The sequence below is a fragment of the Cyphellophora attinorum genome (assembly GCF_001299255.1).
Source record: "Cyphellophora attinorum strain CBS 131958 chromosome Unknown Contig17, whole genome shotgun sequence".
Lineage (NCBI taxonomy): Eukaryota > Fungi > Ascomycota > Eurotiomycetes > Chaetothyriales > Cyphellophoraceae > Cyphellophora > Cyphellophora attinorum.
This window is the reverse complement of record NW_017253245.1, coordinates 285,639-309,624: the sequence shown is the minus strand read 5'-3', so window position 1 is coordinate 309,624 and position 23,986 is coordinate 285,639. Positions and strand designations below refer to the sequence as shown.

At 54.0% G+C, this 23,986-nt stretch overlaps 12 protein-coding genes across 12 annotated transcripts; 4 read left to right on the top strand and 8 right to left on the bottom strand.

Moving 5' to 3' along the window:
• Positions 1–67: 67 nt before the first annotated feature.
• On the bottom strand, positions 68–1,218 carry AB675_5827 (putative J domain-containing protein; the record flags this gene model as incomplete). Its single annotated transcript, XM_018146067.1, has 3 exons — positions 68–606; positions 658–897; positions 948–1,218. The coding sequence occupies 3 exons, from the start codon at positions 1,216–1,218 to the stop codon at positions 68–70; spliced, it is 1,050 nt and encodes a 349-aa protein (XP_017998811.1).
• A 421-nt stretch (positions 1,219–1,639) lies between these two features.
• Positions 1,640–2,189, top strand: AB675_5826 (uncharacterized protein; the record flags this gene model as incomplete). Its single annotated transcript, XM_018146066.1, has 2 exons — positions 1,640–1,703; positions 1,822–2,189. 2 exons carry the CDS (start codon positions 1,640–1,642, stop codon positions 2,187–2,189), a joined length of 432 nt encoding a protein of 143 aa, XP_017998665.1.
• Positions 2,190–2,789: 600 nt separating this feature from the next.
• On the bottom strand, positions 2,790–4,571 carry AB675_5825 (Lignostilbene-alpha,beta-dioxygenase isozyme I; the record flags this gene model as incomplete). Its single annotated transcript, XM_018146065.1, has 2 exons — positions 2,790–3,544; positions 3,641–4,571. 2 exons carry the CDS (start codon positions 4,569–4,571, stop codon positions 2,790–2,792), a joined length of 1,686 nt encoding a protein of 561 aa, XP_017998755.1.
• Positions 4,572–5,023: 452 nt separating this feature from the next.
• AB675_5824 (uncharacterized protein) lies at positions 5,024–6,036 on the top strand (the record flags this gene model as incomplete). The annotated part of the gene is made up of 3 exons (XM_018146064.1): positions 5,024–5,093; positions 5,154–5,669; positions 5,729–6,036. The coding sequence occupies 3 exons, from the start codon at positions 5,024–5,026 to the stop codon at positions 6,034–6,036; spliced, it is 894 nt and encodes a 297-aa protein (XP_017998844.1).
• A 141-nt stretch (positions 6,037–6,177) lies between these two features.
• Positions 6,178–7,949, bottom strand: AB675_5823 (uncharacterized protein; the record flags this gene model as incomplete). The annotated part of the gene is made up of 4 exons (XM_018146063.1): positions 6,178–6,806; positions 6,855–7,317; positions 7,374–7,634; positions 7,722–7,949. The coding sequence occupies 4 exons, from the start codon at positions 7,947–7,949 to the stop codon at positions 6,178–6,180; spliced, it is 1,581 nt and encodes a 526-aa protein (XP_017998696.1).
• Positions 7,950–8,629: 680 nt separating this feature from the next.
• On the bottom strand, positions 8,630–9,996 carry AB675_5822 (Peptidase M20 domain-containing protein 2; the record flags this gene model as incomplete). The annotated part of the gene is made up of 2 exons (XM_018146062.1): positions 8,630–9,805; positions 9,856–9,996. 2 exons carry the CDS (start codon positions 9,994–9,996, stop codon positions 8,630–8,632), a joined length of 1,317 nt encoding a protein of 438 aa, XP_017998786.1.
• A 1,349-nt stretch (positions 9,997–11,345) lies between these two features.
• On the bottom strand, positions 11,346–13,656 carry AB675_5821 (uncharacterized protein; the record flags this gene model as incomplete). The annotated part of the gene is made up of 3 exons (XM_018146061.1): positions 11,346–11,687; positions 11,743–13,369; positions 13,424–13,656. The coding sequence occupies 3 exons, from the start codon at positions 13,654–13,656 to the stop codon at positions 11,346–11,348; spliced, it is 2,202 nt and encodes a 733-aa protein (XP_017998869.1).
• A 481-nt stretch (positions 13,657–14,137) lies between these two features.
• AB675_5820 (NADH-ubiquinone oxido 29.9 kDa subunit, mitochondrial) lies at positions 14,138–14,938 on the top strand (the record flags this gene model as incomplete). The annotated part of the gene is made up of 3 exons (XM_018146060.1): positions 14,138–14,670; positions 14,717–14,821; positions 14,869–14,938. 3 exons carry the CDS (start codon positions 14,138–14,140, stop codon positions 14,936–14,938), a joined length of 708 nt encoding a protein of 235 aa, XP_017998731.1.
• A 1,592-nt stretch (positions 14,939–16,530) lies between these two features.
• Positions 16,531–18,425, top strand: AB675_5819 (Aldehyde dehydrogenase; the record flags this gene model as incomplete). Its single annotated transcript, XM_018146058.1, has 4 exons — positions 16,531–16,986; positions 17,078–17,103; positions 17,329–17,503; positions 17,652–18,425. The coding sequence occupies 4 exons, from the start codon at positions 16,531–16,533 to the stop codon at positions 18,423–18,425; spliced, it is 1,431 nt and encodes a 476-aa protein (XP_017998709.1).
• An 801-nt stretch (positions 18,426–19,226) lies between these two features.
• On the bottom strand, positions 19,227–19,733 carry AB675_5818 (uncharacterized protein; the record flags this gene model as incomplete). Its single annotated transcript, XM_018146057.1, has 1 exon — positions 19,227–19,733. One exon carries the CDS (start codon positions 19,731–19,733, stop codon positions 19,227–19,229), a length of 507 nt encoding a protein of 168 aa, XP_017998848.1.
• A 66-nt stretch (positions 19,734–19,799) lies between these two features.
• On the bottom strand, positions 19,800–20,249 carry AB675_5817 (uncharacterized protein; the record flags this gene model as incomplete). The annotated part of the gene is made up of 1 exon (XM_018146056.1): positions 19,800–20,249. One exon carries the CDS (start codon positions 20,247–20,249, stop codon positions 19,800–19,802), a length of 450 nt encoding a protein of 149 aa, XP_017998671.1.
• A 531-nt stretch (positions 20,250–20,780) lies between these two features.
• AB675_5816 (uncharacterized protein) lies at positions 20,781–21,539 on the bottom strand (the record flags this gene model as incomplete). Its single annotated transcript, XM_018146055.1, has 1 exon — positions 20,781–21,539. One exon carries the CDS (start codon positions 21,537–21,539, stop codon positions 20,781–20,783), a length of 759 nt encoding a protein of 252 aa, XP_017998820.1.
• Between the last annotated feature and the right edge of the window lie 2,447 nt (positions 21,540–23,986).

Sequence of the window (23,986 nt, the reverse complement as noted above, 5' to 3'; positions counted from 1 at the left end):
CCCAAAGCGCTGCCAAATTCCATTCACAGGTCATGCCTCATTTGAACTCCACGCGCTCTAAGCATGATCAGTACCTCCGTACCACACGTAAATCGTCGAGTCTCTCGCAGGCCGGCATCCTTCTCTCTCGCGCCCTCTTCAGCCTAGCCTCATCCGTAAAGAAAAAGCCGTGTGCGTCCTGAATCTCATTCCGTTTTCTCTGCGTTTCGTCTGCACACTGATACTGCATGATATGTATGTACTCGTTCTCGGCTTTTTTGTCGAGATCGCGAAGTTTACTGGCCTGCCAACCATCGACATCCTTCGGGTTGACGTAATAGTCGACTTTGTGTTTTGGTGTGACCCTATGCATGGTCATTGGTGGCTGTGGTGCGTCGAAGCGGAATCCAGGTCCTGAGGAGCCCTCCCCGCTGAATAAAGACGACAGTAAGGGAAGGATGAACAGAAGTAGCAGCGGTAGGAGTTGCATCAATGCGGACCCACTTTGCTCTGGCTCGTTGCCATTCCGCGGTCTTCGTCGAGGATTGCGGCCACCCATCTGGTGTACTGTGAATCCTGGACCTCCGCCCATGTTAAATACAAACTGTGGGCCACCAAACCCGCCCTCTGTACGAATGTTAGCATTGAGCGCATATGAATTGGACCCGCTGTACGTACGCATGCCAAATGGGCCGCCGCCGAATCCGCCGCCGCCAAAGAATCGATTGAAGAGCTCTTCTGGTGATATTTCATCGTTAAACATAGGCCCTCCGCCCTGTGATCTGGCAAATCCGCTGAATGGCGAGGCACCCGCACTCGGGCTACCAGCGCCAAATCGACTGTCCGGATCACCACCAGTTCGATCATATTGCGCCTTCTTGTCAGCATCGCTCAATATTTGAAATGCCCTCGACACCACTATAGTCTGGTTAGCCCACTACCAGATACGCCCAAGATCCTGCACATACTCTTAAACGCCTCGTCTGCGCCATCGTAGCCATTCTTGTCCGGATGTGTCAACAAACTGATCTTCCGGTATGCCTTCTTGATCTCGCCATCGCTACTTGTCTTGGTGACTGATAAAATCTCATAGAATGATGTCGGACTGCATTTTCGTATCCTAAGCACTTCTGCTTTTTGTTGGGGTGTGTATGTCTTGTCCTGGTTGCCCTGGCTGTGGTTGCGATTTGTGGCTGATCCATTTGGCTGCGTTGATGAGCCCGATGCCGTTGCGGACATGCCGCTGAAGATGTGGTGAAAGCACTACGGCCAGACACGAGGACTGATGACGCCTAGTATAGGGTATTCGTGCAAGCTACCAGCGTATCGAGGCTATGAGGGACCCGTTGAATGGCTGCAGGGCGTGTTCGGGCGTTCGCGACAGTCTAGAAGCAGTGTTTGGTTATCGATATAGGTGGTCTCTTCTCCATGTGCCTGCGTCTCGCGGCGTCTGGCGCAGAGAGCCTCTGGCCGCGACCGTAGCAAATTATGACGTCGATACAAATCCAGGTACTTCAAGTTAGTACATCTACTCAGCTATGAGCACATGAGCAGCTTCAACTGTGCAGTCACTACACTTGCATAGCTGCTGCCTCTGTCCAGTGTCTTTCCAGTCGACGCGTACCTTCTGCTGTTTTACTGGACTGCTATTCAAGCAATCATGGCCGACTCCGACCCCAAGAAGCAACAGGATTCCCTCATCATAACGGCCAAAAAATGGGGAGGTAAGAGCTCTACTTCTGTCATGCATAGCTTCCAGCACAGTGCATACTGCACTTTCTGTCTGGCTTCCGCACAAGTCTCCTCCCTAGCAAATAGCGAATGCGTCTGACATTTCCCAAGCAATTCTCCTGACTGCTCTCCTAGAAAACCCTCTCCCACCAGCCGTCCTCGCAACCCTCGTCTTCGCCCAACATGCTAGACCGTTTCAGCCAATGCCCATGATCTTCCCACCTCTACTGCTCTTCAGCACGTATCTCAACATACGTGGCTACAAGATCGACTCTGCCGGCACCACTGCTGCTCTGTCTGGCGCATATCTTGTCATTGCAGCTAGGCGGAAAGCCGGCCTATGGAACAAGTTTGGCACAAGAGGCATAGTTAGAGGAGCCACGATGGGTCTGGCTTTGGCGAACGTGGTAGGCGGTGGTTTGGGCTACATGTTCGGGAGCCGGAAGAAGGAGTCGGAGGAGAAAGATGGGGGCTTGTGAGTGGGCCGGAGACAGCATTGTTGCGGTGTTGCAGCGATCGAGAATCAACACTACAATCTCACGCGTTCTTTAACGTTACTTCCAAGGAGCCACAAAGGACTGCCCACACAGGCACGGCGCTCCATCTGGTGCTCGCTCGGACGTCTCGGATACACTGACTGTGAGACTGAATTCGCCCCACCAAACAGCAATAGGTGCTGCTTTGGTATGGCATCCCCAAAGCTGCACTCTCCTCTTCCTTGAGCAGAAGAAAGAAGGACAGGCCGACGAGAGCAGTACGACTACTTATACCCCCTTGAAGAAGGTGGAGCTCGAGGGGAAGGCGGCACATTCACTGTCCGTTGCATGATCGAGCCTTCTCCAGTGAATGGACATGCTGACGACGGCTGTTGATGGTAGCTTGAGATTCTTCTCAGAGCGCATCACACAACGACGATAATCCGTGGTCACAAACCTACGCGAGAGCCACTGTAGCGTCAACGATGGGCTAAGATCGTCACTGCCCAGGCTTGTGGACAGCTCTTTGCAGCAGTGGAGGCGCTGATAAACGCTGTCCAACTATGCAGAATGCAGAAAGAGGTTTAGACACCCATCGTGGCCTTAAGTGTGGCCATTGACGCCGTTTGCCACGCCGTTGCTGGCCGCCATTAACCTCTCCTGCCATAGCAGAGGCTTCTCGGCAAGTTTCACAAGGCCTGCCTCTCCTCCAACCTTCCGCTTTTCTGCCCACTCATCGATATCAGTCTGATCAACCCAATTGCCATGCAGACCTAGCTTCAGCTTCAATGGCAAATTGATCACAGCAATCGGTCCCTTCGCTATGTTCAAACTCTCAAAGATCAGAACATCATTCCTGAGCATATCCAGATGATTGAGCAGACATATCACCCACCCATCACCTTCACCACCGCCCTGTTCCGGAATAAACGTCGGCTCCTGCAATGTACACGTCGGGCCAGCAAACCACTTATCTTCGACCTTACCCTCCCAGCTGAACCTGCCCATCGTGTTGAACAGCCCACCAGCCGGCGGACCGCACTTGGCAAAGTCATACGGCTTCGACGGATCGATACACAGTTGCCAGAAATGGTTGTATCTCTTGGTCACCCATCTGTCGTCGATGCGGCTGAACTCTCCGTTGGTGTCCCACACCTCAGCAGGCTTCACCCGCGTACCCGACGGCGCTGACGGGTCGAAGATCCAGCGAGTCGTCGGACTGTTCAGTTGGCTCCGCTTGTTGGGGGGAACAGGCTTTTTGCCATCCTCCGGAAAGAAGAAAAAGACATTGCCATCTGCGACTGTGAGATCGTACACAATATGGCCGGCTTCGTTCTCATAGCATCCTGCGATGTGGCCTGTCGAGACGATCAGCACATGCACACTTCTCAAAAGGCCAACAACACTGCCGCCCGGAGCACGCCACCGACGCATCACGAACAAATAAAACTCACCATGAAACCCGTTATCAGCCCTAAACCACCTAACATCCTCCTTCCTCCCACCTCTCCTCGGCACAAGCGCATACCACTGATCCTCCTGCCCATCCCACGCGAAATGATTTCCACCTCGCCTCAACCTCTCCGCATCCGCCTTCAACGGTGTCAACGGCAACACCACATAATTCTCACTAATCCCACAATCGTGTATCATGCCACAAAACGGCGCCTCGAACCACAGTTCCTCCGTTACAATTCCTTCCTTGCTGACGGTCCACACAACCACATCGCGGCTCGCGTCGTGCCCGTCCCCACCGGCCTCGTACGCGAAACACAGCATCTCCCCCGTATTGGGGTCGAATTTGGGATGCGCGGTGAAGCTAGGAGTGCGGATCTGGCCTTCAAAGTCATACCGGCCCAGCGTCTCGAGCGTAGTCGGGTCCATCGCATATGGCGGTCCGTCCTCCTTGGACGCAAGCAACATACCACGATAGAAAGTAATATTAGTGTTCGCAGCAGTACGAATCACACCAGCGACGGTAGGCGAATCCGTAAAAGGGTTACGGTAGCGGCCGAAAAGAGCCCTCCGGGCGGATGTCTCGCGGAGGTATCGCTCGGTATGCACATAACGTTGGGTGAAGGAGGCGAGGGAGGAGTTAATGTGGATGGCGGTCACGCTGCCGTCGCCGTTGAAGTGGATGTCGTCTTCGAAGAGGGGCGGGTAGCGGGCGTCTGGTTGGATGCGGTAGAATGTGCCGTTGATTGAAGAGGGGATTGTGCCAGTGTATGTCAGGCACTCAACGGTGCCTTCGATGCGCGAGGGCGCGTTGAAGCCCTGGAATGCGCCCGTTGATGGATACTGGACTGGGAATGGACCAGTTTTGCGGCCGTCGGCGTATGCTGGTCCAACGTCGACTTGGCCGGCGATGTCGAAGATGTGTGCCATGTTGGTAGTGTACTTACTATCAAGACATCAATCATGAGAGTATGCTTCCAAGCCCAGCAGAGCGATAGGACAAGCTTGTAGGACGGTCTTCTTGGAGAAGGCCATCGGCAGCATTGTGACGAGATGTGGTATAGCATGTACATGTGAATCTGTCCACGCAAAGCGGAGAACCTTGCTCTAGGACTTTCTAGAGCCAGGAGGTGCCGTCTGGGGTCGGACAAATGCTTCCGAGATGCGGTCTTCGACAAATGAGCTTCCACAGGATGGAGATTCTGGGGTATAAGAGTGGAGAAACACCTCTTTGTCACCGTCTGCCGAGACCACCATACCGTGGGGCTCGGGGCTGCACTGAACATAAGTACCACTGCTCGGCCCCGGAGACGTGTTCTCAAACCTGACTGTATGCTGTACGTGTGCTAAAAGGGTATTCTCAGCGTTGTTCCCTGCACTAGATGGAGGCAGAACTCGCACAGCTCAAGGAGCAGGTAAAGGCGTTGACGGCTAGAGTCAACAAAGTCCAAGGTAAGTAATAATTGGAACTGTTCAGCAGCGGAACATGTTGTGTACTAATACAACCCACAGATGAAGCAGAAGTCCGCAAAACCCACTTCAAATACGGCTACTACCTCGACAAATGCCTCTACGAACAAGTCGTAGACATGTTCTCCGACCACCCAGACGCCTACGTCGAGTTTCTCGGCTCCCGCTATCGCGGTAAAGAAGGCATTCGCCGCCTCTACATCGGCCGCTTCGCTCGCACGTTCGTCAATGGCCGCAATGGCCCTGTCCATGGATTCCTGCTCGATCACCCCATGCTGCAGGACATCATCGATGTGAATGAGGACGGGACGCACGCTTGGGGGCGGTTGAGGGCATTGATGAGTGCTGGGACGCACGATAGTATTAGGGAGACGCATCCGAGGGGACATGCGCAGTGGTGGGAGGGTGGACTGTATGAGAATGAGTATATCAAGGAGGGCGGGGCGTGGAAGTTGTTCAAGTATCGGTATTTCCCGTTCTGGCATGGGGAGTTTGAGAAGGGGTGGAGCCATACGAAGCAGAACTATATACCGTGGCCGAAGGTGACTTATCCGGAAGGTAGGTGATGCTGATGAGCCGTGACAGTGGTATGGATCCTAGCTGACCGTGCATACCAGATCCATACGGCCCCGATGAGTTGCTCGAGCAGAAGATGCTGTGGCCGGATACCAGGGTGGTGCCGTTCCATTACCCGCATCCTGTGACGGGGAAACATGTTGCGGAGGATGACTTGCGAGCACCGCATTACGGGAAAGATGTAAGCACATCTGATCCCCCATTGTCGCTGGCTCCGCCAAAGGACCAGCAGGAGAGGTCGCAAAGTGATGGCGGTGCAGCGACTAGCACCAGCACCTTACAGAATGGCACGAATGGGGACACCAAGGAACTCCGTCAGGAGGTGGAGCATATCGAGATCGCAGCCTGAGTCGTGTGTATCGAGAGGACATGGTGAATTCGGTTCGGCATGCCGCGGTCGGTCGAACAAAGCCAGTGGATATGATAGTAATTGAGCTAACATCCACGGCGATACGTAAAGTCAACTCCATAGCCTAGGCAGCAAGAAAGGTCATGATCCGACGGCGCCATACCAACTTAGTCCCAGGACGCCTCCCGCAACGATAGCAACGGGTGGAGGCACCCCAAACCATGCATTGCTGGCGTAAGTCAAGGCCGTGACCACGACCCACCAAGGATCTCTGCCCAAGCTCTGCCCATTCGAGGCGTCTTGCGACAGGTATCCAATCTCCCACAAGCGATACACTGCTGTGAACACCAATCCAACTGCTGTGGCATTGATACCACGTAACAAGCTAGTGACCGCGCGCTGCTTGCGCAACACACCCCACAGACTCTGAAAGCCCACAGCAAGTACGATTCCAGGAGTGAAGATGCCCGCGTAGCCAATAAATGCCCCGAGCACAGTCGAGTTCGGCGTGCCCAAGACTGCCAGTGCGCCCAGAAAAATGGCAAAGTTGAAGTTTGGGCCAGGAAATGCCTGTATGATCGCAAGGCCGATCAGGAAGTCTCGGGGCGAGACCCAGCCTGGTTCGACCACATACTCTCGCAAGAGGGGAATGACAACTGGTCCACCACCGAAGATTATGGTTCCGGCCAGGTACATGTTTGCGAATAGGTCCAAAGGCCGCGGAGGAGATGTGAGTACGCCACGAGTGACGAGTATTGCGATGAAGGATGCTAGAGTATGTCAGCAACGTGTCACTCAGGATCAAGGGTGACACTGACCAAAGAATACGGCGATTATGGTGAGACCAATCGGCACGGGGATTGCATAAGACTGAACATCAGTACGATCACTGTCGATAGCAGTAGCAGGAGCTGACTCTTGGGTCGCTTGTACTTGGTTCGAGGCTTGTGCTGCGTGTCTACGCTTTTCATGACTGCAGGTGATCGGCCCAGGCTTTCCAACAGTCCTTTCCGGTAGCTCGATAGGCTGGCTCGCCGCTTCTTCGGTAGCGCCAGGATCTGGAGCGACAGCGGCGGTATTAGCCTGCCGCTTCTTTTCAGCTCGTTGTGCTCGCCACGACGAAATTCTCTGCTGCAGCCAGAGATCCCAGACGACGGTGACAATGCCACCGGCAACGATGAGCAGAGGGAAGTACCAAAGTGCGCTGTAGCACATCCCAAATGTTGCGCCAAAGATCACCAGAACACGAGTCAGGCGGTCTTTGATAGCTTTCTCGGCAAGCTAGGGCTGCCGTCAGTCCCTTCCAGAGTTTCTCAGACCCGGTGCAGAAGACCTACCTGCACAGCGGCGAGCGCCACGATGCCAACCGTGGAAGCGTTCAGACCAGATAAGAACGCGTAAGCTGGTGCCGGAAGCACTTCATCGATCTGCTGCACGCCAAGAGCTAGACCGAACATCCCTATCGCTCCTGGAAGACTCCATAGCAAGAAGGTGATGATTGCGGGAACGATGCCTGCGTGTAGGTTCACGATGCAGAAGAGCATCTTCGTAGAACCTGGGCCAGGGAGCGCTTGGCAGATTGCAAATAGCTCCTGGTACTAGATCATCAAATTGCGTCAGCCATTGCCTGCCACGGAGCATGCTGATCGTCACCGTCCCCATGGTAAGCCACGATTGCGACTCACCACTCGTTCGTCGATCCAGGGAATTCTTCCGTGCGTCCCTTCCACGAACCTGCGATGGGCAATCTGGAAATGTACAGGCGGTCCGCCGAACGCTGTGAAACCCAAATCCCATGTCCGCGCCAGTACATCGCCCATGCGGGCTGCAAACTTGCTGGTGTTGGCGGTATAGGCATTGTCCGCGTTGCGTGAATAGGCGCGTACAGCGCGGATACTAGATGAGAGACTCATGACCGAGTCCTTGGGGGCAGATGCACACGAAATCGCAGGTTCGATGCAATTCGAGCCGTGGCCGCCCTGGCTCGGGTCACAATGTGTTCGGATCACAACCGTGAAATTGAAACTGTGCCTTCTTCAGGTCGGATCCCGACGCTGGACAGAGAGGAATGATCAGTTGAGCAGGCATATCTACTTCCCTAGCAGATTTCGCGTGCCAGGACGTAAACAAGAGGAAGCCAAGGATGGAGACAGGCACGTGGTGAATTGAGTGGTTGCATGAGCAAGACCGGATGACAGGCTAAAAAGTACTTAGACGAGACCGGATGACGGCACTGAAAACGCCTAAGACCAAGGGACATCGAGGGACCTTGCATAGTCGCTGAAAACGCCGGATGAACAGGATGATGCTCGGCCATACGCAGAACCGATTGACCTTTGGTTAGGCTTATCTAGCGGCAGATGACAGGCGAGCGGAAGTTGAGTAAAGTTGCTGGGCGTTACCGCACAGTGTTACTGAGATAAACAGGTAGTCCGTAACCTGCTCTAGCAGCAGATTCATCTACTATCTGTTCAGCACGAATCTGTACTCTGGATGCGACTGGTCTGACTCGATCAACAGGCTAGTATATATATCACAGCAGGGATCTGACTCATCTGCAAAGCACTTGCACCAGCCCCCTTTCCTTTCCTGTCTACCCGTCCATTCCTTTCTTCCTTACATCTTCCTCAAATTCTCTTCTCACTTTTTCAGCGATCCCGTCTTCCGTCAAGATCCTCCACCCCACAACCGCTATTCCCTTCGCACACACCACCGCCGCCTCATACGCCTCGTTCGTTCCCGCGCACGCCGTAAAGTCCGGCATATGATTGAACACCCCATCCGGACACGGAATCGCAAAGACGCCGTGAAACGCAGGCACCTCGTAGCTAACATTGCCCTGGTCCGTCGAGCCGAGGCCCGCTTCGGCTGTGTCGGGTTCATGCAGGACGCGTGAGCCCAATTCGCGCATGGCGTCAGTGTAGAGCGTGCAGATGGTCTTGTTGGGACGCATGTCGGCGTACTTGTTGAGGTGCTCGATCGTAAGGGTCGTGCCGGTGGCAAGGGCGGCGCCTTCGAGGCAGGCCACGACGCGATCTTTCAGGGCGTTTACTTCCGATGAGGTCGTGCTACGGACGTAGTACTGTGTAGTAGCTGAGGCAGTGATGGCGTTGGGCATTGTGCCACCATCGAGGATCACAGAGTGAAGCCGATCTGTGGGGCGAGTCTGCTGTCGGAGCATGCTGACGCCATTATAGGCCAGAACGACGGCGTCAAGGGCATTGAGACCTTGAAACGGAGCGAGCGCGGCGTGTGCAGGGCGGCCGGCGAAGTGGGCGTTGAACTGGTCGTATGCGAGGAAGTTGGTGTAGGCTTGGCCGCCGTATTTGGTGACAGTGGGAATGCAGCCGCATGACTCACAGGTGGTGGTACTGGATTTCCCTATTGCCATGCCGGTAGTAGGGTGGACCATCAAGCAAGCGTCTACGTCTCGATAGGCGCCCGCCTCGATGAGTTTGCACTTCCCGCCGCCATACTCTTCAGCGGGTGTGCCCAGCAAACGGACTCTGCCAGGGACATTGCTAGCCTTGAGGGCGGATGCAAGGCCGATGAATGCAGCTATGGAAGACATGGCAATTAAGTTGTGCCCGCAGGCGTGTCCGATGTCTGGCAGGGCATCGTACTCGGCGTTAAAACCATATTCGGCTTCGAAGGCGGTTGATAGACCGTAGGCATGTGGTGTTACTCTGAAGTTGAGGGACTGCAAGAGGGAGACGATGTTGTCGTGGGCGAGGAACTCTTCGTAACTTAGCTCCGGGTTCTTGTGAATCTAAGTCGAGGTGAGAAAGGGGCCAGGACCAGTTCTGAATGAACGCTCACCTGGCTGTTGATCGACCTCGGTTCTGTATCGTGTCTTTCTATCGTGCTATAAATCATCTCTGTGACGTTCTTCGTGATATAGCTGGGAGAGACCATACTGCCCTGGTGATCCTGGGCCGTAGTACTGAACATATCTTGCATTGCTACGTAGTTGCCACGAGAAACGCAAGAGTAGATGCTACTCAGGAGCAATCGGGATGTTGCTTGAGGAGAGAGCCTGTTCTCCCTGGGTTCCTAGAAGTGGTTGTGCGACAAGCAGATGTCCCTCGCCGACGGGAAGTCAGACGCTGCATTGGTTCAGGAAGGAGCAAATCTGTCTTCTATCACTCAGATCCCTTCCTTCATGTTGCAAATGACTTCCGACGTACTTGAGGTGCACCAGTCTCCGAGCAAGGCTTTTTATGCCAGGGGGTTGTCGAAAGCTGGGATCGGTCGGGCCTCCTCGTTCATCGCATACTTTCATATATCGCATAGTATGATGCATTGCTTCGAACCATCGTTCAATCGCTTTCCGAAGCGAGAAGCGCATCGCTTTGGTCACTACCCGGTGCTCCAGCTGACGAAATCGTGATAGTGAGCATAGCTTGATAGAATTGTTCTTACCAAAGAGAAGATTTTTCTGCCGACGTCGCTCGGCACGTAGAAGCGGGTTCAGAGTTGCTACACAGCCTGGCGTTCCTGAATGGTCATCCCGAAGTCGTAGCATGATAAGACATCGAGTCCGGTGGTAGCCGTGGCAAGGGAAGACATCTCTCATCTTGTTGATACTAATCGTCGTGCTACTGAGCAAGCATTGACCCGTAAAAGTCGCTTACGGTAGGAGATTGGTCGATGCTGATGTTGATTTCGAGCCAGCCATAGGCTTTGGCTTCAAGACTTTCGCACGTTTGAGGCGGCAGTCACGGTCGCGTGTACCGGCGTCGGCTGCCGCTCACAGAGCAACTACCAGTGGCTGACCTCTTAAGCAGCTGTTCAACGCTCATTGCATTTGGCAACCTCATCTCAGGCACGTCGTAGTGTCGCGTCGACATATCGCCTTGTCCGTGACGGATTTTGGCGGCCCGCCTTTTCAATCTCGGCGATCATCCCTAGCGGCCAATCAGAAACATCACTTGGCGAGACCGGTTGACGTCTTTGAGTGGAAATAAATGTCCGATGCAAGTGCCACCCACCAGCTTGACTGAGTTGAGCGGGCAAATGGTGAACATTTCTGTTGAGTCACTCGGTCTCGCTAGCCAGGTCCCCAATCTGGGGCGGTAGCACGAAAGCTTTGCAAGAGGCAAAGATATTTATACCGTACCAGAACTCCCTACCGTAAAGCAACATGTGCGGACAGAGAGTCCTTCAGGCCTGTCCCTATTCGCCCTCTCTTCATAGCACTGCAACGGCACTGTATCCTGGAAGCCCTCATGCTCTCTCTTCGGACTCGTTTTTGTCCGTTTCTCTTTGTACAGGGGATTTTGATATTCATCCAATTGCAGGCCCGCCTCTCAATCCGCCTTCCCACCACCGTTTGCTCCATGCCCCAACAAGCCCTCCTTCCCATCGAGCCTGATGTAGCCATTCGAGCCGCCGAACTGCTTTATCCTGCTGCCATTCTTCATCACTGTGAACAGCACCACGACCGCGCCAATAAGCACGATTATGCTGAGTATAGGGTGATATGTGCCAAAGTTCCGGATCTGGAAGATGACGTTCTCGAAGGCGCCGATTGTGGATTTTGGCGTCAGTCGTGGCGGATTGCTGACTACTCGGGGTAGCGTTTCGAGGATGGAGGTGCGGCTGGGGACGATGTAGTTGCCGGTGTCGGTGAGGTCCCAGTAGCGGCGGTTCTGATGTGACTCGTTAGCTGGATCAGAATTAGACGACGTGGAAGTGGGGACTTACGTCTTCATCGTTGATGATAACCCGCTCGCCCTTAGTCACATCAATGCCATATGTGCTTCGGAGCCATCGCTCCCAAAACACACCGTCGACAAAGGCGAAGTGCACGCCCTTGCGGAAAGAGTCTTCAGTGATGCTAATGACCATGCTCTTTGCTTGGCGCAGTGCGCGCTGGTCGTCACGATCCTCCGCTTCTTCTATTCTCAGCTGCTTTGAATCACGCAGTTCTTGTCTCTCAAGCTGGTAGAGCTGGGTCTGCTTGTCCATCCATTCCAGAGCAGCGTTCTTCAGCTCGCGTCGCGACTGTAGAAATTCGTCAGGTCTCGACCTGTCCAAGATGCCGAGCACGGCATAGTGGCCATTAAGGATATCCTTGGCGTTGGTGGCGGTCAGTTCAGGAACGAGTGGTTGCCAGACGGATTGCATCCACTGCAGGACTTTGCGGAAGTCACGCATATCTTGTGGCGACAGCGCGTTGTAGAAGCTTGGCCGGCCGTCCCGCGAGACCAGTAATCTAGGCCAGGTGGAGATCCTGAACCTGTTCGCCATGATCGGGTCGTCTGTCTTGACAATCTTTGCATGCCCTATCAGACTGAGCGTGAGTCTGTCCAGAGCCACAAAGTCTTCGCTTGTGGTGGCGTGGTCGAAGAAATAAACGAAGATAACTTCTTCCGTCTCTTCCATTTCCTTGAATTCGGCGGCAGAGACTTGCTTGACATCACTGTCCAAAGCCTTTGAGGTATAGGAGATGAGATCACCGAGACCACGCAGACCGCTGTACTCAACTCGCTCACCGCCCCGGAAGAAGTAGATGGTGGGATAGGCGTTGACATGTGCTTCCTTGCACAGTCGTGGCGTCGCCTCACAATTGACCTCTCCCACATTAAGCTTTCCTTCCATCTCTTTTGCCATTTGCGACCAAACGGGCCCAAGATGCTTGCAATGTGGACACCAGGGCACATAGAACTTGATGAACCACGGAGCTTGTGCATTCGTGACCAATTTCTGGAAGGACTCTGGAACGAGCTCGACCGATATTCCATTGGGATTGGGAGTAGGTCCTTTCTTTGGGGTCGGCTTCTTCCAGCTAGACTTTGCCGTTTCTGAAGGTGTGACAGCACTAGATGAGGTGGCTGCCTCTTTGGCCTTCTCATTGTGCTTCTCGCCAGCAGCCGCGCCAGCAGCCGGGTTCTTGTCCTTCGCCTCTGATACGTCTGGCGTTGCATCGGCGTCGGTCCCTTTTGCGCCAGCTTTGGGCACCTTGACTCCTTCAAGAGGCCGTGAGCCGGGTTTGATGCCCTCGAGCTTCTCCTCAAGATATTTGCTGAAGCCCTGCATGTCTTTTGCGCCAACGAATTTCTCAACGAATTCACCGTTCTTGTACAGATTGAACGTCGGATAGGCCTTGATCTCGAGCTTGTCGCACAGATCGCCGGACGTGATGCAATTTACCGTTCCAAAATGGAAGTCGTAGTAGCCATGGAAACTGTTGGGCGAGTCCAGGTCAGGCTTATCGGACTTAGTCCTGCCCTGTAATGGATCGGAGGTGTAGTAGAACTCATATATGGTTTGCCATAATGGGGCAACTGCCTTACAGTGGCCACAATACGGCGAGTACATCTTGATCCACCTGTGCGTATGGTTAGAAATTCCATTCTACTTTCTCGTTCCACATGCAACGTACCAGTTTCCGTTCTTGACGCTTGTCTCAAAGTTCGCCATGGTCAATTCCTCGATAGGTGGGACTTTCTGACCATTGAACAGCGTATATTCGACGCCCTCCCCTGATGCTGCGGATGACTCGCCCTGGACGGCATCGGCGGCGATCTTAGCATCTTTCCTGTCGCCAGGAGGTGCGGGCTCTGCGAAGGATCCCGCCGCCAGGGCAAGGGCCCACGCCAGCCACACCGGCCGCATGATTACGGAGAGTCTTATGACAACTCTTCAGAATTCTCGGACCGTGGAGGCTGTCGTGGATGTGGTCATTGATGGGATGTTCGTGGGATGAGGTGGAATTAAGTATGAGTATTGTACAGGTGTATACGTCGAAGGCGACTGGACAACGAGTGGTGGGGTGAAGGTGAACAATCAGAAGAAGCGCAGTGGAAAAGAAAGGCGACAAGTGCGACTGTCTGCGCGCGACCTGAAGCGCAAGTTTATCGGCACAGCTGTAGTTGTCTCGAGGGGCGTTGATACGGACTCATCCGCTGGGGAGGGAGGAATAGACTAGTCATTTACCTGCCGGATCTCTTGGCGGCTGAGTCATGCTCCGATGCTTCAAGTTGGAGGACCTCGACGTCTGTAGTAGTGACATCGAGGTTTCTATATACCAAGCTTGCAGGTTGCTACATACATTCCAAATCGCGCCCGTAGCTTCTGGAGTGGGCTGTCTGCAACCATGAGGAGCTCCGCGAGGCTGCTAGCCAACGTCACAAAATACCTCGAAGCAAACACGCCCACCGGTCTCACAGGCCTGACCACCCATCCTGCGCCTCGGCCAGCCCTCATCTACACATACAAACAGACGCTCAAGAGCTTGCAGCAAATACCACAGTGCGTCTATCGGAAGTCCGTCGAGAATCTCACAAAGCATCGCTTGGCTATTGTCGAGACTGAGGTTCCCGAAGGTTACGAAGCATGGAAGGACCGAGTGCGCAAACAGCTTGACGCATCTCCTCAAGCATACGAGAAGTTCAAGAACGAGGATGGGAGCTATTCCCACGATTGGATTTCTCTACAGAAGGCCGTGCCCTGGGATGGCGAAGTGACAAGGAAATCTGCCCGAAGCATAATGTCCAAGGGCTTAGCTGATGCAGAAGCCAAAGCAAAGGCTGCGCAAGCTGAGGTTGACGAGATTGAGAGGGAGGAGAGGGAGGGTCCAGTGCCAACCGTTGAGGATATCGAGGTCGAGCCGCCCTTGACCGCCCAACAGTGAGTTGGCCTATTGCATCTTTTGACACCTCACTGACCCGAGCAGGATCGAAACCATTGAGAACAAAATCGGTGCTGGTCTGATAGAGGAAGTCATCGCGGTTGCAGAGAATGAGTTCGAGCTAGTCGATTCCATGCTGAAGGCTCAGCCGTATGTTACCTATCTCTCCGTATGTGAAGTTGCTCTAACGCTCCCAGGTGGGAACCGCTCGAGGAAGAAACACCTCCGGGTCAGTGGACATACTTCGAGCGCGGCGATCGTGTATAGATATCAGACGAACCATGAGCATTTTGCGATATCAGCAACATTACTGCTGAGTGTTCTGCGCTTGAAGTGTGCACCTGTCATCGTTTCTGGAAATGTTACCCCGACCTAGCAGGACTGCAATTGCCCATGATTTGGTAATAGGGCGTTATCTGTGGCGCTAGCTAAGACCTGGTCGGAAATGCTCGTTTTTGCCCTATTGCATCAGAGTGGTGGCCCACCATTCACCCAAGGACATACTGTTGGTTCGGTCAAACTTGGGCGTAGAGGCAGCCTTGTACAAGCTCTACTGCCTACACGCCTTGGCCTCGACAGCTGCGCGCGCTCTCCTTACTCCCAGTGCCCCGGGGCGCATTGTCTGGGCGTCCCACAATCGAAATGGCACCTTCGTCGCCTTTCGGCCTCGGTCTGCATGCACTGCCGGTGAATCAGCAGTTCATCGTGCCACGAAGTGACCACTTCGACCGCTAGCCCTTTCACACATTGTTGCCACAACTATCGGCCTATGGAGCATGCGGCAACTGTGACTATTTACGCAGCCAACCAGCCAGAATTAGGTGGCACAATCCCGTTATGTGCAAAGCTCCCCAGCTTATGCAACAAATGTTGTACTCGCGAAACATCGCAGTCCTACGCGATCGCGCCAATGAGAATAGAAGCACTAGTAGTGGCACTCACGAAGTACTGCCTGGAACGCCTGACTCAATGCTTACGTAGGTAGGATCTGGGTAGATCTCCTGCCGCGACAATCGGGTACCTAGCCGTTTCGTTCAGGCCTGCTCCTTGCGAGCTGCTGACCGCCCAGTTCAAGGCACCGTATCTCCATCACGTTGATCCGCCGTCCGCTTACATACGTTGTGATATTACCGAAGCCTACCTGAAAGCGAAAGCTGGGGCAGGAACACTGTCCATTTTCGGCAGGACGTGGAGTGGAGCCAAGCCAAACCTCACAGACTACTGCCGCATCAACGCGGCCTTCAACAATTCCGCCGGCCTGCAAATTTCTTCCTCAGCTCATCAATACCGCCGTCGAAGCGGCAGATAAGTGGTAGGTGCTTCAACCTCATCAGCGGCCGGTATGTCCGCGTCTGGCGGGCCGCGGGTCAAATCAAATCATCGACCAGGGGGCGTGACTGGACCGTGACTATCGTACAGCATGAGCCAAGTCGACCTGCATGGACCACGACTCGAATACGTTCCCAGAAATGGCACATCTGACATAGTCTAGTCAATGCGTCTATGTATCGGGACTCCAGTGCGAGCTGGTCATCGCCCATGCTTTGTGGATCTGGAATCATAGAGCCACCTGCCGACATAGGCATCGCTGAACTTTCAGTAGTGCCAACTTGCAACCGACACACTTTTGATCGTCCCATCCTCCAAACCCTGTACTTGGCCGCCTGACAGTTAGCTGATGCTAACTGCGGCAATCATATGTCTGTCGCCCAGGATGGATCGTGCTCTCACAACGATGTATAAGACGCCAGTGGTCCCCGGCTGCCCTCTCCCCGACTATTCAGACGCATCACAGTATCATCACTCAAGCCTCACGTACCAGACACAAGGCACTACGAAACACCGGTATCATTGCAGTCATGGGTTCCGTTGCTTCTGACACACCCATCGAGACTCGCCTTTTCATCAATGGCGAGTTCGTACCCTCCAAGTCCGGAAAGACCTTCGAGGTCAAGAACCCCGCCACCTTGAAGCACGTCGCCCACGTTTCCGAAGCCAGCGTCGAAGACGTTGACATCGCCGTCGAAGCAGCCAAGGCCGCTTTCCCAGCATGGAGTGCCCTCGCTGCCATGGAAAGACAGGGCTGGCTTTACAAGCTCGCCGATGCCTTTGACGCCGAGCTCTCCGAGATCTCTCGTCTTGAGGCCCTGAGCATGGGCAAGCCTACGTACCAGGACGTCAGTGCCATGGGAACTGCTATCATGCGCTATCAGGTTGGTAAGGCATACGACATTCAGGGCGAAACTTCATTGCATACCCCTGGGTTCGTCAATATGACTTTTCGACAGCCGTTTGGCGTCACTGCAGGCATCATCGTACGTGTTCCCATGAACCTGTATCAGGCGAGACATTGATCTCCCGGTCCTTCTCCTTCGAGGTACATGTTCATGCTGACAGGTACAATAGCCCTGGAACGTGACGTGGCTCATGCTGTAAGTCCGCTACTCACTTCTTCCCTGCAGAGGACCCCGATCACCGTGAAGCACCCAATTGCGCTTGGATTCGCATTCATACATGAACCAGCATAGCTGCACACCACCTTCCCCGCGTCAGACCAAACGGTCTTTCCCAAGCGTGGCTTTCTTCCCCAGTCCAGCGCAGAATGCGACAAAACACATCGCCCACAGCCGTTATGCATGCGCTAACGACTAATACAGGATAATGAAGATGACACCTGCGCTCGTCTCAGGTAACACCATGGTCCTCAAGACGTCAGAAAAATCGCCCCTATCGCCCCTCATTGCGGGCAAGGCCATGAAGAAGATCGGCTTCCCCAAGGGTGTCTTCAACATTGTGCATGGCTTTGGGCGTCCCACCGGCGAGGCCCTCTCGGTAAGTCTTCACCCTCATCCCTTTTCGAGAAGCGAGAATGTGGTCCATGATGTTGCAGTGCTTCGCGGCCCACTCCCATCTCCTCATCGACACGCACCGTCCCCTCCAATACCTTCGCTACACATCAATCCACTAACTCCCACATCAGAAACACATGGAAATCCGCAAACTCTCCTTCACCGGCTCCGCCCCAACCGGCCGCCTCATCAAGAAGGCCGCCGCCGAGTCCAACCTCAAAAACGTCACCCTCGAGCTTGGCGGCAAATCACCACTCCTAATCTTCCCGGACGCCGACCTCTCCAAAGCCGTCCCCGCCGCCGCCTACTCCATCCTCATGAACAGCGGCCAAGCCTGCATCGCCTCCTCCCGCGTCTACGTCCACGAAAGCATCGCCCAAGACTTCATCACCCAAATGAAAACCGCCATGCAATCCATGGGCAAATCCGGCGATCCCCTAGCAGAAGGCACCCTCCGCGGCCCCCAAGCAGACCAACTCCAATTCGACCGCGTCCTCTCCTTCCTCGACCACGCCAAAGAGCAAAAAGTCCCCACTGCCCTCGGCGGCTCCAAAGAGTCCAACACAGGAGGCCTCTACATCGAACCCACAATCTTCACTTCCGTCCCCGAAGATTCAAAGCTGATGCGCGAGGAGATCTTTGGGCCGGTAGTCTGCATTAATACTTTCACTGACGAGGCCGAGGTCCTGAAACGCGCTAACGATACGGAATACGGGCTTTATGGCAGCGTTTTCACACGGGACGTGTCCCGGGCGCTGCGCATTGCGAAGAGTTTGGAAGCCGGGACTATTGGGATCAATTGCACGAGCCGACTATTAGTCTTGATATGCCGTTTGGCGGGTTCAAGCAGAGTGGGGAGGGGAGGGAAGGGAGCAAGCATGTCTTTGATCATTGGACTGAGTTGAAGACTGTGTTGATTGCGCTGTGATTGAGCGAGGTGAAAGTTGATGGTGGCAGGATTGAACTACAAGTACCGGGCGGTTCTCTTGTAGTGCCCTTCCTCGCTAGAAAGTCTACAAGATATAAATTTCTGGCGCGCTGACGCACAAGTCAGGCGCATTTCAATCCCACCGACTCGACCAGTGTGATAGTGTCGGGCCTCAGCGACCTCGGTGGTCGAATATTCCATGGTAAGCAGTGTTCTGTGGCTCGAGTTGAACTTGGAGGAAACGTATCGCACTTGCCTTCACAGCTCGAGTAGCCGTGCTTGTTCAAGCAGCACTCGGTAAGGAGAGGATTGGCTTCACACTCAGGTATCCAAACCGCGCAGCGTACTGAACTTGTCAGGCTGTTCCGGCATGTACTGGGTGTTCTTTCGGTCGATGGTGTTCCTAATAAGGGAGGACTCTGAAGGTCTGGAACTACTTCGCTGGCTAAGTAAGTCAAAATTGTTTTTAAAAAGACCCTCACTTGAGCTTTGATCGGTAGGAGAGACGTTTTGTAGATTGCCTTTGCCAGGGACGGCTTTGAGGGTCTGAAACTACCACCTCACTGGTTTAAGTCAAATAGTCTTGAGATGATCCTCACTTGAGCATCGACTAGCGGGAGAGATATTTCGCGTACTCTCTGGCCAGGGCGGGCTCTGAAGCTCTGAAGCTACCTCGCCGATTGAGTCAACTTCTTGAGATGAACCTCACTCGAGCGTCAGTCAGTAGGAGAAATAAGGTATTTTTTGTACTTCCTCGCCAGGCAGGCCGCTATACTTCTCATAGGCTGTCATCAGAGAGCTGCATGAACTCCTCGTGCTCTTTCAATTGAAGCGTCCAGTCATCGTCCTCGAACAAGCCCTTGGATGGCGGCTCATTTTCCTGGCCAGGGTCCACCCGGTACAAGTCTTGCATTCTCGCAGTGGAGGGCAAATTCTCCTTGCCAGGGTCCGCCCGGTACAGGTCTTGCTCTTCCTCAGTGGTATCACCAGTATGGAACAAAGCCCTATCCAGCAGCTCCGCTTCCTGCTCCCAAACCCAAGCCTGCACCATTCCGCCGGCCTTGTTCTTCATGGGAATCCCATCGCCCTGTTCGTCCGTTGCAGTGAGACAGGTCAGTCTGCCGTCTGAGGCGGGCCCCAACTCAATACAATTCTTGCCTTCCCTCAGCTGTACATCTACGAGGACATCAGAGTCAGCGCCTGATCCACTCCCAAGCGTCAGCCGGGCGGTGACGAATCTTCCTCGGGCGTCCTGCCACCTTGGTTTTGCTGTCAAGCTGGCCATCCGTTGTTGTCGATCACCTCCCAACGTATCCGGTGCCTTAGATGTCCGAAGCGAGTTCCCTCTCTCCTAGATCGGCCGAGACTGTCCATTTGTAGCGTCCTCCCGAAGCTTGAGGGTCATGGTTGAGTTGCCAATCGGTGGAAATCCCTTTGCTAAGTCGAATACCGGAGACGGCTCTTTGTCGCTCCTGTCTGACGAATCATCCTTCCAGATCTTGGGAGCATGGGGAGTCGAAATCTTTGCGTTGATCGCCCTCGTGACCTGCTCAACGCGGCTCATATAAGGCTTCCGACGAGGAGGATTGCCCTTCTTCGCCACCCTCTTCTTGTGTCTTGCCTTCGCTTGGCTTTCAGTGAGTACGCCTGGAGGGACTGTATCGGATAACTTCGCTTTGCTGGCTGCTTTGACTGCCTCATGGCGCCCTTGACGGCTTGATACTGGCCGCGTGGTTCCTTCGTTGAGGGTATGCCCAAGGTCGACGATCTCGTTGGTTCCTACGGACGGCTGGCGGACCATATTGTCTGTTGAGACTCGGACGGAAGAAATTTCGTACTTTCGAGAGACCCTGAGGTCGGGCGGCCTTCAGAACTTGTACCGATCCAGGCCTCCTGAACGGATATGACAACTGTGATGAAATACTGTATGGCGATACGGCAGAAAAAGTGATGGGGATGTAAATTGCGCGAGGAGAACCAGCAACTTAGGTGAAATTGACACAACGAGGAGTGCGTGAGTCGTGCCTGCCAAGATGTATCTTCTCTATCACATGTACCTTCCTAGAGCTGTATTGACCATAAGGCAGTGACGACCAGGCAAGCTGTTCGGCCAAGAAGTGAGCATTTGCAGTTTCAGCCCTCAAAGCCCGCCCTGACCTTGAATCGGACAAATGCTGAAAAACACTCATTTTATGTCCGAACAGCCTGACAGGAAAGGTTCTTCTACCCTGACCAACTCCTCAACTCGTGCCTGCCTCTCATTGCCCGCAGAAATCAATGGGATCCCTGTTTCACTCACCCACTGACACCTTCTGAGCAATTAGCGCCTCCATCAGAGACTAGGAGTGCCTTCCTTCGCCACCGCCTGCCCTCTCGAAACAGCACCCCTCCTCAGCCGCCACCACTCCCACCCAGCGACCGAAGCCACCAAAACATTGACCATGAACAACGGCACCAGGTTCCACCTCCAACCCCGCATGATTCTCAGCTCATCCCGCAGCTTGCTCCTATCACTATCCGTCCTCAACGGAACCTGGTCCAACACAGCCCCGAACCAATTCTCCGGCGTCCATTCATCCAGCGGGTAAGGTCTGGGCGCTGGTGTTTGGGACGCAACTGCGAGGTCAATGGTTTGGCCGGTGTGGTTGTGCGTGAGCACGAAGGTGTAGATCAGTGCTGCTAGGCAGAGGAGGGTTGACAGGAAGGTGAGGACGACGTAGGTCGTAAATAGACCCGAGGGCTTTGTAGAGGCGGTGTTTCTCAGGCGCCGCTTCTCCCACCAGATCAGTAAAAGGCCGCCGAAGCCGATGAGGACGAAGCCCGTGCCGGCGGCGCCGTTGGAGGTGTGGCCCTGGTTTTCGAGGAGGACTTTAGGTTTTGCCCACAGCTCGAAGGTGTTGGGACCGGATGTGGAGTCGGTTCCTGGATAGTCGACGATGAAGAAGCCGTTGGCGCGCCCGTGGAGGAAGCCGACCATGGCGGAGACGAAGGAGAGCTCGATGATGGAGTCGATCATGAGGATGGGGAGAACGTAGAGGAGGAGGCGGAAGGGTGGGAGGGATGTTAATGAGGTGGTGTAGGAGCGAGCCATCTTGGTGTGTTTGTTGGATTTGAGCAGATCCAATGAGCTGCTGACGGGGTGCTGTTGATGTTCTTCTGCTGGCAAATCGCCTGATTGGTGAAATTGGGCGATGTGCGTGTACTGGTAAGGGCGAGCGACTCTGTCGGGTGTCGATTGCATGTGAGACGTACCCAGGTGGAATGCTGATGCAGCAGTGATATTCCAAGTCGATCTTGAAGTACCTTCTTGAGGTCGCTGGTGGTATGTGGATCGTCGTGATTAGTGATTAAGTATTAACAGAACGTTGTCCTGGTGGTCGTGTGCTGATGCAAAGTCGAGAAATGCTGCTGCTTGTGAGGAAGGTGGTGCGGTCCGAGGACTTATATTCAAAGTATATGCCCGGGACGAGAATCCTGTCCCAGATTGGGCGCCGTGGTTGCGAGACAAAAGGCTGCGGACAACAGCAACCCACGAGTCAATTGACTAATTCACCTTCTGTAGAATGGTCGATCTGTCTTGGCGATGGGACAAAATCGTACCTAGCGTTATAGACCGGTTGATGCGGATCGCTGCCGGGTATGCTAATTCAGTAGCTTTTAAGGCAACCTGCCGAAATAGGGTGCCCTAGGCTTGGGGGCAAATCGTTTAAAGGTGCCAACTGAAGTATGGTGTCTGTTCTGGCAGTCGTAATTATATCGATGATGATGTTCGAGGACGTATGTTGCGTTTTAGCTGTGACTTGGCTCTCGACGATCCGGTGGTCTGCTTGTTGGTCTATTTGAGTCTCGCACCGTAGGAGTCTTTGGGGGCAATGCTTGGTCAACTTGGCTTTGTTATGCTTCTGCGAGGGGTGCTGCACGCAGGAGCTCGATGGCAACAGAGGATTGCTGATCAGCAAGAGTGACGAGGCTCAGAGATCCTTCGGAGTGTGCAGGATAGTCGATACCTCGAACCTTGAATCCGAAGGTTTAGAAGGAAGACTATACGCAGCAGGTGTATGGCGCCTTAAACCTTCCAAAAAGGCAGCACGGGTTCCAAGGTCTGATATAGAGTGCTTCAAGCAACAAAATCTCTCCAGCTCGAACTTCCACCCCAGAGCTTGGGAATGGCAATGTCATCAGAAAGGACAGCAGAGCGGAGTCTCTGCAATCTTATAGAAAGACACCAGCAGTTCCGGAATCTTCGGTCGCTCGTCAGTGCTGAGGGGCGAAGATAGAACACGAAATTCGCATCATTTCTGCGCTGTTATACGTTGTGCCCGGTGATGCCGCTGGATCTGTCAGCAGCTGATGCACATTTGCTTGGCTCTGCGGCGTACACTGGTTCGGTTAGCAATAGTGACAGCGCACGTAACTTGAGCACGGTCGGGAGTCGTTCATCTGTGCTCCCGTCTCTTCTCAACCTCGTTCGGAAAATCGCATTCGAGCCCGATATCCTTTACTGTACAAATTCGTCGAGCGAGCTTCGAGCAGTATGGAGCCACACGCGGCTTCTCAGTGTCTCTGGCCATCGGAGTAGCTCAAGGCAGTGCACGCTCCATCAAATCGAGCCTACTGTGTTCTGGATGCATAGACCTGTCCTCGCCAAGGGGCACCCTTGACGACGGCAACGAGCCTGCTCGCGGGTTGATCAAGCAGAAGAACACACGAATCTCAAAAGAAGATCGTTCTTAAAATAGTTCTCACTGAGCTTGACCAGTAGCAAGCACCAAAGCCCGGGAAGGCTAATTGAGCCGCGGCACCGCTCCACTGTTGCCCAGACGCGGCAACAGCACGTCGATCACTGCCAGCTGTACTGTCAAACCAGTAAACATATAGTTACTGCGTGATTGCAAGGAGTAGTAACTACCTGCCGTGGGAAGTCGGTGCGATACCGTGCGATTAGCGATGCTCTGCCCCTCTGCTCCCTCAGCAACACCAGTAGGCATGTGAAGAACACTGCTCAGGACAAGCAGTCCTCTCGGGAAGGAAGCCCCGGAAAAGTCTCTGTGATACAGTGCTGACCTGAGGCGTTCCTCGAAGATGCATTCATTCACCATGTGCTCCTTGGCAGACAGCAATAGTTTCACGAGACAAACCAGGTCGCCGCTAGACGCGATGGCTTGGAACTCTTGGTGCAATCGACTGATGAACAGCTGTACTGGCGCGGTTTAGTTTGATTGCCTGTAATCGAAAATTTCCCGTCGAAGTACCACCTGCACCTGTGTAGTCAAGGTGAGGGTCGGATGTCGGCTTTTGCAAGTCAACGATGGCGCTCTCAAGGGTGGCACCTGGGGTCCATTTGTCAGAAAGCATATCTGCACACTCGTGGAGGACATCAGATCGCGATAGAAGGATGAATTTTAAAGGCACTTGAACGTGCTATAGGATTCGTTCTTGTCTCTATGTATGCAGCCATGTCTTCGCTTCCAGCAGTAATGGGCAGCACTGTCTAAGGGTATTCGCCTCATGTGCTGCGCCGCGAATGATCTGTTGACT